This window comes from Alligator mississippiensis, chromosome 9 (assembly GCF_030867095.1).
Source record: "Alligator mississippiensis isolate rAllMis1 chromosome 9, rAllMis1, whole genome shotgun sequence".
NCBI classification, from domain to species: domain Eukaryota; kingdom Metazoa; phylum Chordata; order Crocodylia; family Alligatoridae; genus Alligator; species Alligator mississippiensis.
Genome location: NC_081832.1, coordinates 37,430,490 through 37,445,745, shown reverse-complemented (window position 1 = coordinate 37,445,745; position 15,256 = coordinate 37,430,490). Strand labels below are relative to the sequence as shown.

At 49.6% G+C, this 15,256-nt stretch overlaps 1 protein-coding gene across 1 annotated transcript in view; it reads right to left on the bottom strand.

The window, feature by feature from the left end:
* The window catches only part of LOC102568905 (fer-1-like protein 4), a 137,390-nt gene that overhangs the window by 10,734 nt on the left and 111,400 nt on the right, over positions 1-15,256 (bottom strand). Inside the window, exons 40-43 of the mRNA XM_019485566.2 lie at positions 8,431-8,516; positions 6,994-7,092; positions 6,007-6,248; positions 4,573-4,856 (exon numbers count right to left, since the gene is read on the bottom strand). Of these exons, the coding sequence (XP_019341111.2) occupies positions 4,573-4,856; positions 6,007-6,248; positions 6,994-7,092; positions 8,431-8,516 (711 nt within the window). The remainder of the gene's footprint in view (positions 1-4,572; positions 4,857-6,006; positions 6,249-6,993; positions 7,093-8,430; positions 8,517-15,256) is intronic.

Sequence of the window (15,256 nt, the reverse complement as noted above, 5' to 3'; positions counted from 1 at the left end):
TATACCCAATCAAAATCTACTAGCCAAGTGCCAGCTTGGAGAGAACATGGCCCTCCACGTTTGCAAACACAGCCCAGCACTCGTTCTTAAGTCAGCTGGGGCCCCCACTAATGCCTCTTTCAATGGAACTGTGAGCTCTGGCACACTACTGGCATCTGCAACTGATATTCCTTTCTTTTTGTAGACAGGAGATGACCTTCACACAGGTCTGTCTGCAGTGTGTCAGGTTGAAGCCCCCTGCCTGTCTCTTCCAGTCTCTTGCTGAACTTCTGACCAGACTGCTTCCTACATCTGCTGATCTTCACATTCCCAGTCCATGGTCCTACAAAGTCCCTGGGCCCTGGTCACGTGAACTTTAGCATTAGCTAAGATAGCCTTCTAGCATAGGGTTTGTCAACCGGGGGTACACATACCCCTGGAAGTACTTGGGAAGGCCCTGGGGGTATGTGGTGGCAGCACGGAGAAGCAGGGGTGCTTGGGAAGTGGTGGCACGGGTGGCGGAACTGCCGCCACCATCCATCACTCCACTTTGCCACTGCACGCTGATTCTCCACACTTAAGTACCCCCTATTCTCCGTGCTGCCAGCTTCATGTCCAGTCAGCTGGCCGGGGGAGGGGGTGGGGGGTGTTGCTGACAGTGGCCTGGGGCCGCCGCTGCCATCCTATCACTCCATGCTGCTGCTGGGCACTGTTTTCCTGCACCCAAATATCCCTGCTTCTCTGTGCCACCAGCTTCAAATGAGGCTGGCTGTCAGCACCTCTTCCTCCCGGCATGCGGCAGCGGTGCTGAGTGTATAGATCAGGGGTGGACAATTATTTCAGGCAGAGGGCTGCTTACCCAGTTTTAGCAAACTGTTGAGGGCTGCATGGGTAGCCCCGCCCCTTGACAGGTGCCCTGCCCCCTGATCACCATCTTGGAACCAATGTCCCAATGGCTTGGGACCAATGTCCCAGGGCCAGCACTGGTGGGGCCCAAAGCAGGGCGCAGACTGGGAGGGGTCTGTGGAGCCAGGCTGGGCTGCACCAGCAAGGAGAGGGGGGAGCTGGCCCGGGTCCATAGAGCCCCTGCCAGCTGGGACCCTGTGCTCCTGCCACCCTGCTCTGGGCCCCGCCAGCACTGGCCCCGGGATACTGGTGCGGACCCTGTGCTCCCGCTGACTCCCAGTGCCTCCCCAGCCCCATGGTACAGGCAGGGGGTAGCGCACAGCCCTGACCCCCTGCTCGCCAGCAGGGAAGAAGCTGGTGCTGAGAACGGGGAAAAGTGAACCCTCACCCACCCCATGGCTGGCACTCCCTTCTACAGGCGCTCACAGCTCACATGGGGCTGTCTGGAGTAGACACAGGCTGCAAGCAGCTACAGCACAGGGCGCTGGCCACAGGGCAAGCGAGGGGCTGCTTTTCCCTGTGCTCAGCACCAGCTTGTAACCTGGCCCCGCTGTCAGCCTGGGCTCTGCGCCAGCTCCGGGCTTGCCCATCGGGGCTGTGCGTGGCGGCAGCAGCTGCAGCCCCCCACTTGCCGCCAGGCAGTGTTGGCTGCTGCTGGCCTCCCGGAGCTTGCGCGCTGGGCAGCCCACAGGCGGCAATGGCAAACACTGCTTGGTGCAGCAAGCAGGGGGGCCACAGCTGCTGTCATCACACGCAGCCCCAACGGGTGAGCCCAGAGCCGGCATGGGGCCTAGGCTGGCAGTGGGGCCAGGTTACAAGCTGGTGCTGAGTGTGGTGGGGGCGGGGGGGAAAGGAAGGGGGGGAAACGGTCCTTGCCTGCCCTGTAACCAGTGCCCCACGCTGTAGCTGCTCGCAGCCTGCCTTGGGTTACCTGTGCCTGCTCCAGACAGCACCGTGCGGGCTGCGAGTGGCTGCAGCAGGGAGCACTGGCAATAGGGCGGGGGAAAGACCGCTTTCCTCTGCGACAGGAAGGAGCAGGGAAGGAGCCCGGGGAAAAGCTGAGTGTGGGGGCAGTGTGGAAGCAGCCTCTCCCCTGCCCTGTGGCCAGCATTCCCTACTGCAGCCACTCAGCCCGTGCGGGGCTGTCTGGAGCAGGCTTGGGCAGCCCTAGGCGGGCTGTGAGCGGCTGCAGCACGGGGCAACAATCACAGGATGGGGGAGGGGGCGCTTTCCCCCCTCCTGCATTCCGCTTGTCCCCTGGCCACTTTTCCCCAGATAAATATTAATTTTCTAAATTTTTAGGGAGCCCACGGGCCAGATAGAATGGCCACGCAGGCCATATTTTACCCACCCCTAGTATAGATGGTGGCAGGGGCAGCCACTGTGTGCGAGCTCTCCATGCCACCACCGGGGGGGGAGGTGGTGCTGATGGCCAGCTGGATGTGAAGCTGGCAGTGTGAAGAAGTGGAGATACCCAGGTACAGGAAAGCAGAGCTTAGTGGCAACATGGAGTGTATAGATTGCGGTGGTGGCCTCGTGTGAACTCCCCACACCGCTGGCTTTGCATCTGGCCATCTGTCAGCATCCCCCCTTCCCCCCCAGCCAGCTGTCAGCACCCCCCAGCTCCCACCAGAAGGGGTACCCTGCTTAAAAAAGGTTGAAAACCCCTTTTCTAGCAGTTTCAGAGCAGGAAAGTCAACTGAGGAACCCTTATTCCAAGCACTATAACAAGCACATATTCTTGCATAATTTCACTAGGTAATGCCCACTCTCTCCCCAGAAAGCTGCTGAACAGTGGGTGCTGCCTGGGGTCTGTGCTCAATGTGCTCTCATTTGATCCCAGTAGCTTTCCCATATTTCCAGTATGTTCTCCCACTTACATGCTTGATCCCTCTCTCTCTTTTGGCCCCTTTCCCACTGTTGGATAAGGCTTTTGGAGGATTCATCCATGTTATAGGGTCAAACAGAATGAATCTATTTAGTAAACTCCAGGACATTCAAAATATTCATTGAATTATGGTGAAACTTCAGATTCTGGCTTCACATCCTTTACCAAATATTATAACCCTTGACAGGCTGCATGCCCATTTAAACTCCAGGAGTCAATTCTCTGCCTTCAGGTGGTGAGACTGCCAACCTTGGGGCTAAATCTCACTGCTGTGGCTGGTTGAATACATGCCTGTTGTGGGGTACTTTATATGCCTAGGGACACTGTCCCTACTCCTTCTCCTATGTTTGGCTCACAGAGGAACCAGGACCAACTTCTCTCCAGACCAGAGCAGAAGAGGATTCTGGAGCCAGTACATGCAGGAGACTGCCTGAGCCAGGGTAATAGGAGAGGGGAAAAATGAAATTTCTTACCAGTAATGAATCAAGATTGATCATACACAAACACACACATGCATTCTCACCTGCAGGTCTGCTCAGCCCCTGAGTTTTTGACCAAAGAATTCTTTTGCCTGTAGTACCTGTGGAGGGTTCTCTAGCTCTGCCTCCCTCTCCTCACTGAATAATTAAGAGTGGTACACACATTTCACTCCTCAGTTTCCTCTCAAATGCCCAGAGTTGGGGGAGATTTTTGTTGAAAATGGTTGATTGTATTTGTATTGAATTTAAGCTGGAACTGGAGGACTGTGTTGTAGCTATGGAGGGTGGCATGGAGGCCACAGGGGTGCCTGAGAGGCACCCTGCATACAGCCCTGTAGGACTTATAAGGACTTGCATAGAGCCCTATAGGATCATTAGCAACATCAAAGGAATGGCAGGAAAACTATTTGGTTATTTGGGTGGTTGATTGAGCAGGCAGGCAGGAACTGAAATCTAGGAGACAATAGCTTGCCTTAGTGCCTCTGAGGAGTCTGCTACAGTGTGTAGTAGGCTAATATCTTCTTAACACTGAGTCCAGAGGTGATACTGCTTGAGAACCATGAGCTTTTGAGAAGACCTGCTGACCCAGGTGGAATTCACAGAACATTGGCAAGAACCATAAGACCACTCTATTCTAGAGATATGTGGAGGATGTACCAGGAGGACTTTACTCTCAGGAGCATGTCTCATTGTGGTACAGAAATGCCACCGTCTTAATTAGGTGGAACAGGGAGGCTATTGCCATTTGTTTGAAAGGGAGACCCATAAGGGCTATAGGAACCATAATTAAGTCTCATTGTAGGGCAGGAAATATTTTGGCTATGCCCTTGAGAAACCCAAGTGTCTAGATAAAAAAATACAGCTAAGTCATCCAGTGCCATATGGTAGGTTGTGCTGGCTGTCAGATACTTTGATTGCACTCAGAAATAAGCCCATATTCTTTTAGCAAATTGGCTAAAATACTGGAATGGGAGAATTGTTTAGAGTAATAGGTTTTCTTATTAGTTATTTGAAGCACAAGTCATTTTGCCTGCTAAATGCACCTGGTAGATTTCTTCCTATTGTGGATAAGGATGTGCCTCCTGTATCAGTACATCCTGGCTCTACCTCTGAGAGCCATCCAGCATTCAGACTGGGAGATGAAGAGGGTGCAGATCTGGGTGAAACATCAAAATAAGCCTGTCTGGAACCAGACAGACAAGGCCCTGGGACTCAATGCAGACATCAACAGGAGGTAGTACCAGAAATGTCTGTTAGCAAATGGGCTGAGTGGATCTTTTGTAAGGTCCGTTACTTTCCTGTTCAGGAACACCTCCTTACCGTCAAAATGTACTTGTTCCCACTAGGGTCTGTAAACTCAGTGTCTTCTGGCTTGACCGACTTGTTCCACTTTTTTTTCTTCTTCTTCTTCTCTTTGGCCTCTCTCTCCTCCCTCTCTTCATCCTCTTGATCTTTCAGTTTAATAAAAGGCCACCAGCCTCTCATCCGCTTATTTCGAAAGATGGAGAAGCGGGGAGTGGCTTTTTCCTTGGCCATCTTAATAGTGCATTGCTCCGAGGTCTTGGCTGCCCGCACCATATCATTCAATTTCAACTCAATTGACCCTGAAAATACAGGAAAGGAAGAGTGGGCCTCAAAGTTTATTGTTCATGGAAATTCATGTTGGATGTGGGGCCAGTCTTGACCCTTGCTTAGCTTACCCCCCATCTCAGTCCAGACAGTCATAGTAGTGCTCCTGCACAACCCTGAGTAGTTTCTACTCAGAGTTTTAAAACAAATTGGCAAAAGGTCCTCAACACCATTTTCCTTATTTATAGATAGAGAAGCTAAGTCTCAGGAAGGAAAAAGGATTTGGTCACGGTTACAAAGCACGTCAGTGTCAAGACAGGGCACCAAAACCCAACCAAGTGTACACATCCCTTGGGCCCTAAGTTATGTCTGCCATGCTAGCACTTGAACACCATCAGTATTACAGGCCCCTGTCCTTTGTTGGAAGGCTTCCTCTAGAAATCAAACCCAGGGTATCCTATTTATACAGCAGTGTTTCAGGAGCAGCAGAGGGCTCAGCATCTGCAGCAGATAGAGCAAAGGCAGCAGGAAGGAGCTGAGGAGACCATGACTGTCACTATTCACAGTAACAACCTGAAAGGAAACTGCTTACTTACCCTCTGTTAAGTATGGAATAAATATGCTTAACAAGTTGGAAGAGCAGTGAAGAAAACAATGGCTAGTTTTAAGGAAGGGATTTAATTCAAATGACACAGGAAGCCTGAAGCCCAACCAGATCCAGGGGGTCTGTGGGCAACAACTCTAAGTGGGACAAAGGAGCCTATAAATACAAGCACAGCCAAGTTTGCTTCTTGCACCTCAGTCTCTCTCCACTGGGCCTGATCCGCATTGCAAAGTTTTGTCAGCTTCATTGTGGATATCAAAAAACAGCCTCTGGCTGACAGAGCTGTGCTAGCAAAAAACTGAGTGCAGATGCAATTGAACAGCTATACAGGCTTTGTCTATTATAGCATATTACACTCAGTGACCAGATTTGACTGGAACTGCTTAAACCTAATCCTTGATGTGATAAGCTATGGAACTCTGGGTGGTACAAGGTGAGCCTCTACTAATTGATGGCTGGTACAGCTCTACCAGTCAAGTCTTCTAGTGTAGACAGGCCCTAAAAGAGACCTTCTTTTAAGCTCCAGAGAAGTGGGAACAAGCTGGACACATGGATACCATCATCTCAGTAGGATACTGTACCTAGAAAATCGTTAGCTGAAATCCTGTCATAGTCCCAAACCTGAAGGACAAGGACAGCTGGCTCCCTGAACTCTGATTCCTCCAAGGAGAAGATGGAGTCCTTTTTCTTGTAGGTGATCTCCTTCTCAGTTGGGAGGTAGTCAAAGCGGAAGACAAACCTCCAGTTGAAGTTACCTTCCCCAGTCAGAGAGTTAAAGTGAACATCTGTTTCCTGTTTGTTGTGGTCCAGCCCTTTGATCCAGCTATAGAAGAAGCTCAGTTAACACTGACCAATGCTTTAAAGCAGCTCCAAGTGCAAGCATCACTAAGTAGCAGGGATACAGGAAGGAGCAAGCCTTGCCATGTAGGAGCACTGCCCAGTTAGTTATTACCCAATAGTGTTCCACATTATTAGACTACTTTTTAGTAGCCTTGGTCCAAGGGGCTTATGGTTATACTCAACAAACTAAATGCTCTACCAACTCACCGGGTAATTGGGAGTACATCAACGTGGAAAGTCTATTATGGGCCACAGCCATAGGCAGTGCAGGATTCTAAAGGGGCTTCTCCCTATCTGGCAATTTTCATAAATGCAAATCCTATTCCAAGATCAAATTAGGAATAAAAAATTAGGCATTTGAATAGTAAGATCTGGACCCACAGTTAATTTCTGATACATAAAATGTCAGCAGAATTGCACCCTTTAGAATCCTGGTCCAAACCATTCAGAAATCAGCATAATATCATAAGAGGCAATGTCATGGCCAAATTCCCACAGTATAAGGACCACTATGCTCAGCAGCACAGCAGCACAAGACTGGGCTGGATGCTAGTACAAAGTCCTCTTGAGGACTGCAGCCAGTGAGCTACATGCACCATATAGGGAATGTCCATCCTGGGAGAAAGGAACAGAAACTGGATGAGGTGAGGCAGTAGGGAGCTGCTCAGAAATGAGACTGGGGGAAAACTAACTAGGACAGACAACTCATCCGATGAGAAACATCTCACCTTTTCACATAGATGTCACTGGAGGTCTCTCCTGTTATTGGATTGACATCATCAAGAACTACATCATCTGTATTCCAAATGATAACACGTAGCTCATAACTATGAGGAGAAGGAAAAGCCCAGGGTCAGGTTAGAAAAGCACAATCTCATTTAGAGTTTGCAAGAACTAAGTAAAACCACTCCCGTGGAATGGCACCAGCACCCACACTTAATCTGCTCAGTACAGTGGGAGTCTTAGTGTGTTTTCCCCTTGTGATGCAGGCCAGGGCCTGGTGCAGGAGCCCAGATAAGCAGTATATCTGGAGGGTGGGGGGGAAGAGGAGCAAGAAGAATGGTGTTTCCCCCACAGTGGAGTCTTTGCCAAAGCAGGTAGAGCTATGTGCCCAAATGGTAAGTACTGGTGGGGAAGAAGTGAATGGGGCACAAAGGACAGCTCCCAGGGAGCACGGCTATTGGGCTACTGCTGCAAGAGTAGAGCTGATGTTGCTACAGCAGCAGCAACAGCCCAGGAAGGTAAGCCTTCCTTTCCACTCTTCCACGTCCCATTCATCCCTCCCCTCCCTCCTGGTCTACAGTGATCAGCATACTCTCAATGCGCCCACCACTTCCACTACCACCATACCCCACTGCCCCTACCATTACAGAAGTGAAGCAGATATGTAGGTCAGCTAGCAATCTGCAAGACTAGCAGTGGCTGGTTAGCCTGCCCATTTCATTCACTTCACACTTCTCTGTGGATGCTGACCGAACTAGTTTCCTGCAAAACTGTCCTTCTGCTGCAGTTATAAATAGTGAACCTGTAGACACCTCTGACCACCATCTCCTGCCCCATCCCTTGAGGTCTTTACCTGTCTATTTGTAACATTCAAATACCATGGGCCCTAAGGCCCACCTAGCTAACTAGTAGCCCCTACTATATGGGGGCTAATGGGGGAATGCTACAACAAAATACTTGGGACAACAAAGGCAAAAAACAGGACAGGAATGAGGTGAGGGTCAAAGGGTCAAAACATGAAAATGAGTGCACCTGAGGGGGACACCAAGCAGAGCCCCCCAGGCCACACCCACTGGTCCTCAAAGGCATCCAAGGAGCTGGTGGACGCCACCCACTGGTGCTCTGCCCAGAAATGTGCACGGACAAGTGAGAGGAAAGCAGCCCCATAGTCTCTGGGCACCTTCCTGACCAGAGCCTCCTTCCTGGTCAAGCACAGGGCCCACTTGGCCAGGACCAGGAAGAGGTTGACCAGGAGGTCCCAGGACCTGGTGGGGCCGGACTGGGGTGACCAAAAACAAAAAGGTGGAGATGAAATTCAACCAGAACCTCAGAAGGAGGTTCTGGAGGTGGAGATGGAGAGGCTGCAGCCTGGCACACTCAAGGGTCATGTGTGCCAGGGTCTCCCTCTGCCTGCAGAAGGGGCAGGAGACTGGGGTCTTTACCTGAGTGGCAATCGTGGCTTGATGTTGACAGGGGGAGGTGCTGGGACATCATTTGGAAACATGTCAATCCACATGTGGAGTGAACCCTGAGGAAAGGAGAAAACTGAGCTGTTTCAAAGGATTCTCCAAAATCTATATTAATAAAGTACATTATGTATTAACTCCCATGAACAATGGAGTTAATCCAATAAATGTCTTTTTCAGATGACACCAACTCAAATGCCCAGCCTCAAAGCAGAGTCCTATTCAGGAAACTTCCACCTGCTAGAGGATTGCTAATACTTTATAATTTCAGTTTCATGAAACTAACCTGCATTTTAACTAGAGCTGGGGATTTATTTTTAGCAAATAATTTATTTGCCAAAAATGTAGGTTTACCTTGAACTTAAACTGGAATAAGTTCAAAGAAAGGCCACTAAGATCAAGACCTTTTCTTGTGAAAGAAAATTTAAAGATGCTCATCTAGTTTAGTTTAGCAAAACTGGAATTGAGAGGTGATGTAATCACTGTTTCTAAGTATATATGTAGGGTGAAAATTAGAGAAAGGAAAGAGTGTTTTAGGCTAAAAACCAGCCCTGGCACAGAGTCAAATGGCTAAAAACTGCTTACACATACATTTAGATAAGAAATAAGATTTCTAACTTTCAGAAGAATGCAATTTTGGAACAACCTTCCAAGCAGAAAAGTGAAGGAAAAGAACCTACATCTCTTTAAAATTGACCTGGACAAATCTATAGAAGGGATGGCATGAATAGTGGGCCAGAACTTCCCTTCCTATTAGTGTGTTTGTGTGTGGAGCTGTGTTTGCGATCCCCAGGTTGGGATATAAAAGTATCTCTGTAGTATGGATAGCATGTGGTAATCCTATGCCTCAGGGCTCTAACTGGTCACCAGTGAAAGCCAAGAAGGACTAATTTGTCCCTTTTGAATGTTACTGGTATTTTTCTTTTGCCTTCCTCTGACAGGCATTGGGATGTTGACCACAGCCAAGGTTAGCAGGCTGAGGGGTATCAGGGAGGCAGAGGATGAAATTGACAGTTATTTCCTTTCCCTGCAGGCCCAGGCACTGAAGGAAGAAGCAGCCCGGGGAGTGCCTTCCGCAGCAGAGTGGCAGACGGTCACAGCCAGGACCGAAGCAGCTCGCAGCGAATCGGTACCAGCTTCTCCAGTCCAACTGGTGAACAGGTACGAGGCCCTGGTGACCCTGCAGGAGATGGAAGGGGAGGAGGAAACCCTTGGGCAAGAAGAAACACCACGTTCTTCACACTCCGAACAGATCAAGAGATCCACGAGGACCCAGAGGAGGAGGCAATGAGTGCTCGTCATAGGCGACTCCATCCTGACACCCATCTGTCGCCAGGACCCCTCGGCACGAGAGGTATGCTGCCTCCCTGGAGCAAAGATTCGGGATGCGACGGAGGTAATCCAGGCCAGGATCAAGCCCACCGATTACTACCCCATGGTCCTAGTCCATGTGGGTACTAATGATGCGGCCAGAAGAACCCCTGATCACCTGATGGCGGACTACAGTGCTCTGGGTGGCGTGCTGAAGGAGTTTGGTGCACAGGTGGTTTTCTCTTCCATCCTACCAGTAACTGGACGAGGAAGACGGCAGGAGAACTGCATCTGAGAAACCAACTGGCGGCTTCGGCAGTGGTGTCTCGAGGCAGGCTTCGGCTTCCTGGATAATGACCCGCACATCACGACGAGGGACATGCTCAGCTGGGATGGGCTTCACCTGTCCCCCAAAGGTAAGCGTGTGTTTTCTACTAGGTTGGCGGATCTCCTCCGGCAGGCTTTAAACTAGGCTCGTTGGGGGGAGGGGAGTACGAGGGCAGGGGAAGCTGTGGACCACCAAACCATGTGGCACCCACAAGGACAGCCCAGCCTGAAGAAGGAGGACATTGGAAACCTGAAAGCTATGGGAAGACCAGCACTACAGAACAGGTAAGAAACAAGAAGGTAAGAAACAATGGGCCCCTTGGGACTCGGAGCGGGGGGGCAGCAAAGGCACCAGTCGCAGGGCTCAAGTGCCTATATACTAATGCTAGGAGCATGAGGAACAAGCAGGATGAACTAGCGCTCCTGCTTGCACTAAACACCTATGACTTAGTGGGGCTAAAAGAGACCTGGTGGGATTCATCCCATGACTGGGCGGTACATATTGACGCACTGCAGAGTAGGAGTTTTGAAGGGATGGGAGCCCAAGAAGGGTGGCTGTGCCTTAAGGAAACGATCCTTCGGGCACAAAGCAAGACGATCCCCGAGCGAGGCAAAAGAGGGAAAGGGGCCAGGAGGCTTCCATGGCTGACCAGAGAAATCCAGGGCAGCCTAAGGGCCAAAAGGGGAGCACATAAAAAGTGGAAACAGGGTGAGATCACTAAAGATGAATATACCTCCTCTGCTCGTGCTTGTAGGGAGGCAATTAGGCGGGCCAAAGCTACCATGGAGCTGAGGATGGCAACCCAAGTAAAAGACAACAAGAAATTGTTTTTTAGATATATTGGGAGTAAAAGGAAGGCCCAGGGAGGAATAGGACCCCTGCTAAATGGCCAGAAATAATTGGTGACAGACAGGAGGGACAAGGCTGAACTCCTCAACGAGTTCTTTGCCTCAGTGTTCCTAAGTGAGGGGCACGACAAGTCTCTCACTGGGATTGTAGAGAGGCAGCAGCAAGGTGCCAGACTTCCATACGTAGATCCTGAGGTGGTGCAGAGTCACTTGGAAGAACTGGATGCCTTTAAGTCGGCAGGCCCGGATGAGCTCCATCCGAGGGTGCTGAAGGCACTGGCCAACATCATTGCAGAGCCACTGGCGGGAATATTCGAACGTTTGTGGCGCACGGGCCAAGTCCCGGAGGACTGGAAAAGGGCTAACGTGGTCCCCATTTTCAAAAAGGGGAGGAAGGAGAACCCAGGCAACTATAGGCCAGTCAGTCTCACCTCCATCCTTGGTAAAGTCTTTGAAAAAATTATCAAGGCTCACATTTGTGAGAGCCCGGCAGGACAAATTATGCTGAGGGGAAACCAGCATGGGTTTGTGGCGGGCAGATCATGCCTGACCAACCTAGTCTCTTTCTATGACCAGGTTACGAAACGCCTGGACACAGGAGGAGGGGTGGATGTCGTATACTTAGACTTCAGGAAGGCCTTCGATACGGTATCCCACCCCATACTGGTGAACAAGTTAAGAGGCTGTGATGTGGATGACTACACAGTCCGGTGGGTGGCGAATTGGCTAGAGGGTCGCACCCAAAGAGTCGTGGTGGATGGGTCGGTCTCGACCTGGAAGGGTGTGGGCAGTGGGGTCCCGCAGGGCTCGGTCCTTGGACCGATACTCTTTAATGTCTTCATCAGCGACTTGGACGAGGGAGTCAAATGTACTCTGTCCAAGTTTGAAGATGACACAAAGCTATGGGGAGATGTGGACACCCCGGAGGGCAGGGAACAGCTGCAAGCAGACCTGGATAGGTTGGACAAGTGGGCAGAAAACAACAGGATGCAGTTCAACAAGGAGAAATGCAAAGTGCTGCACCTAGGGAGGAAAAATGTCCAGCACACCTACAGCCTAGGGAATGACCTGCTGGGTGGCACAGAGGTGGAAAGGGATCTTGGAGTCCTAGTGGACTCCAAGATGAACACGAGCCGGCAGTGTGATGAAGCCATCAGGAAAGCCAATGGCACTTTATCGTACATCAGCAGATGCATGACGAATAGGTCCAAGGAGGTGATACTTCCCCTCTATCGGGCGCTGGTCAGACCACAGTTGGAGTACTGCGTGCAATTCTGGGCGCCACACTTCAAGAAGGATGCGGATAACCTGGAGAGGGTCCAGAGAAGGGCAACTCCTATGGTCAAGGGCCTGCAGACCAAGCCCTACGAGGAGAGACTAGAGAAACTGGACCTTTTCAGCCTCCGCAAGAGAAGGTTGAGAGGCGACCTTGTGGCTGCCTGTAAGTTCATCACGGGAGCACAGAAGGGAATTGGTGAGGATTTATTCACCAAGGCGCCCCCGGGGGTTACAAGAAACAATGGCCACAAGCTAGCAGAGAGCAGATTTAGACTGGACATTAGGAAGAACTTCTTCACAGTTCGAGTGGCCAAGGTCTGGAACGGGCTCCCAAGGGAGGTGGTGCTCTCCCCTACCCTGGGGGTCTTCAAGAGGAGGTTAGATGAGTATCTAGCTGGGGTCATCTAGACCCAGCACTCTTTCCTGCTTATGCAGGGGGTCGGACTCGATGATCTATTGAGGTCCCTTCTGACCCTAACATCTATGAATCTATAAGGCTGGGAGTTTTTGACTGGATGAACTGATGCCCACTCAAGTACAAAAACCTCAGAGGTTCCTGGCTAAAAGGTCTTGCTCTTCTGCTCAGCTATAGCAAACAGCAAATCTGGGGGCAGGAAAGAGTATTTTCTGTAGATCAGATTGGTGTAGCACGAATGATGAAAGATTTTGCCTTCCTTTCTAGTGTAAAGCGTGGTCGTCTTCTGGGTATATATTAACTACTTCCCTATTATAGTATTAGGCGTGTACCAGCAGTGCCCTTGTGTCCCCTGCTTTTATCTGTGGCACATCATAGGGTGGTCTTAGCATTGATGATACTGTTCCTTGCAATTCTATGCGAGGGTCTGAGATGGTGAGTATGGGAATTCCTTTAGTTTATGATCACTTGCATTGGCAGGAAACTGGACTCAATGGCCCAAGATGTCTTAAGGTCCCAGGAGTGAAATTATTCACAAATTAGGTCAATATTTAGCTAAACATATTTATTAATTTTAAAGGGGGGGGGGAAGAGGGAGAGAAGACCTTTAAAAATGCTTCAGTCCCTATCCTCCCTGCCCTGTACCTTCTCTGGCTCCAGCAGTGGGCAGCCTGCAGGAGTACCAGCTGAAGTTTGCTGCTGCTGAGGGGAGATGCCTCCATATTTTTTTGCTGCAGATGTTCATGTAAAGCCCAAACCCTGCCTCATTTTTGGCTGCAAAAATCAGGATGATGTCTTCCTCCAGCAACAGCAAACTCTAACCACTGTTGGTGCACAAAACTATATTTCCCAGTGCCCTCCACTTGCTGACAGGCCACCACTACTGCTTGCTGCCGGGGCTGGAGCCAGAACAGCAGGGATGTGAGGGATAGGAGGGATGCCCCTCTCCTCACTCCACCTGGGATCCAACCCCTGCCTCCTTGCTTAGGCACTCTGCCCCACTGACCCACCCCTCCTTACACTACCGTCATGGTGCATCTCCCAAGCCACCTCCGCTATGGTACCACGTTGAGCTGTCACTCAGAGCAGACTGTAAAAATGTTCCTTCTGTTAGTCTGTGTTTAGGACCCTTTCTTATTCAAAGACTTAGTTACCTATTTTTCCTGCATATGTCCTTATTCTATTTTCATTGAATGAACCTGATATAATTTTTTATGACATTAAAAGTATGGTTAACCAAAGTAATTATACTATTTTAAGATACTAGGACTTCAGTAAGACATTTGACTTAGCACTGTACAATTAACATTAGTACAGCACAGATTAATAAATGGAGTCATAATTAATAATTTCCAATTATTGTTAGTAAAATTTCAGCACCTTGGAAGGCAAAAGCATTTCCAACAGGATGTCTCAATGACTGATTCTTCCCCAAGCTCAATTTAGTACTTTTATAAAAAAAAACTATTTTCTCTTGTACAATGTTTCTGAATGACATGACTGGTGGAATGATAATCAGTGATGAAGACCAGTCACTTATATTGAGCTGGATCTCTTAAAATGTTTCTTGCTTGAGGCTAGTTTACTACAGCTAAATACAATTGGGGGGGGGGGGGGGGACGATGACACGACACACGACAGACAGCACAGCATCCTGGAAAACTACAAGAATAATCTGAGGTCTAAAAACAGGTATTGCCACAGTCTGCTCTGAGAGACTGAAGGAACTCAATGTATTCAGCTTCTCAAAGATGGTAATTTGACAAGGTAATTTAAGAGGTAATTTGATCAAAGGCTGTAGGGGGTGGACCCACATGCATTTGGAGCCCTTTCAAAAGCAGAATATTTCAAAAGGGAAGCAGCTGGTACCTTCTAATTGTTACGTGTAAATGAGCTGAGAACATTTCAAATATAGCACAACCCAAAACCACTCCAACTTTAACCTTGGATGAAGCAGTGTGGAGGTTGGATTGAGTTTTGCTACATTTGAATCATTCTCAGCTGGTTCACACAAAACAACTAGAATGTACCAGCTGCTGCCCTTTTGAAATTGTAATGTCAAAGATATGTGTGTAACAGCAGGTGGAACCAGAGGGTAGTTTGCAGAGCTGTGATGCCTGTTAATATGGACTACAACTCCCAGAAACCCCCAGGGGCTGGGAGGCAAAGGATAAAGGAAGAGGAAGCTTGAAACTAGAGTAAGGGAAGAGAGAGCAGCAGGTTCTGGAACCTGGTCAGTCCTACACAGAGCCGTGCACAGTGGAGTTGGAGATCTCACTGGCTTGGTCAACCAGGACTGTGGACTGATGGAGCTGGACTCAGGCTTGAGGGTAGCTGCAGGCTGCTGTTTGAGTGCTGTAGGGACTAAAGGCTTGTTTGGGGATGCCTCTGGAGGCACTGAGGGGAAATTACGGTGCTGAGTGTATGTTACCCCAGTGTTGATATTTCTTTACCCTTTACCTGTACTTTCCCTTTGGCTCATTGGCTTGTGACCTTGACCCTTATGATTTTCTATATAAGGGGGAACCCTCCCCTTACTACTTATGCCAGTTTCTGGGGCTGCAGGGTTAGCACCCAGAAAATGTTCTCCTTTTGAAAGGGCTCCAAACGTATGGGTATCTG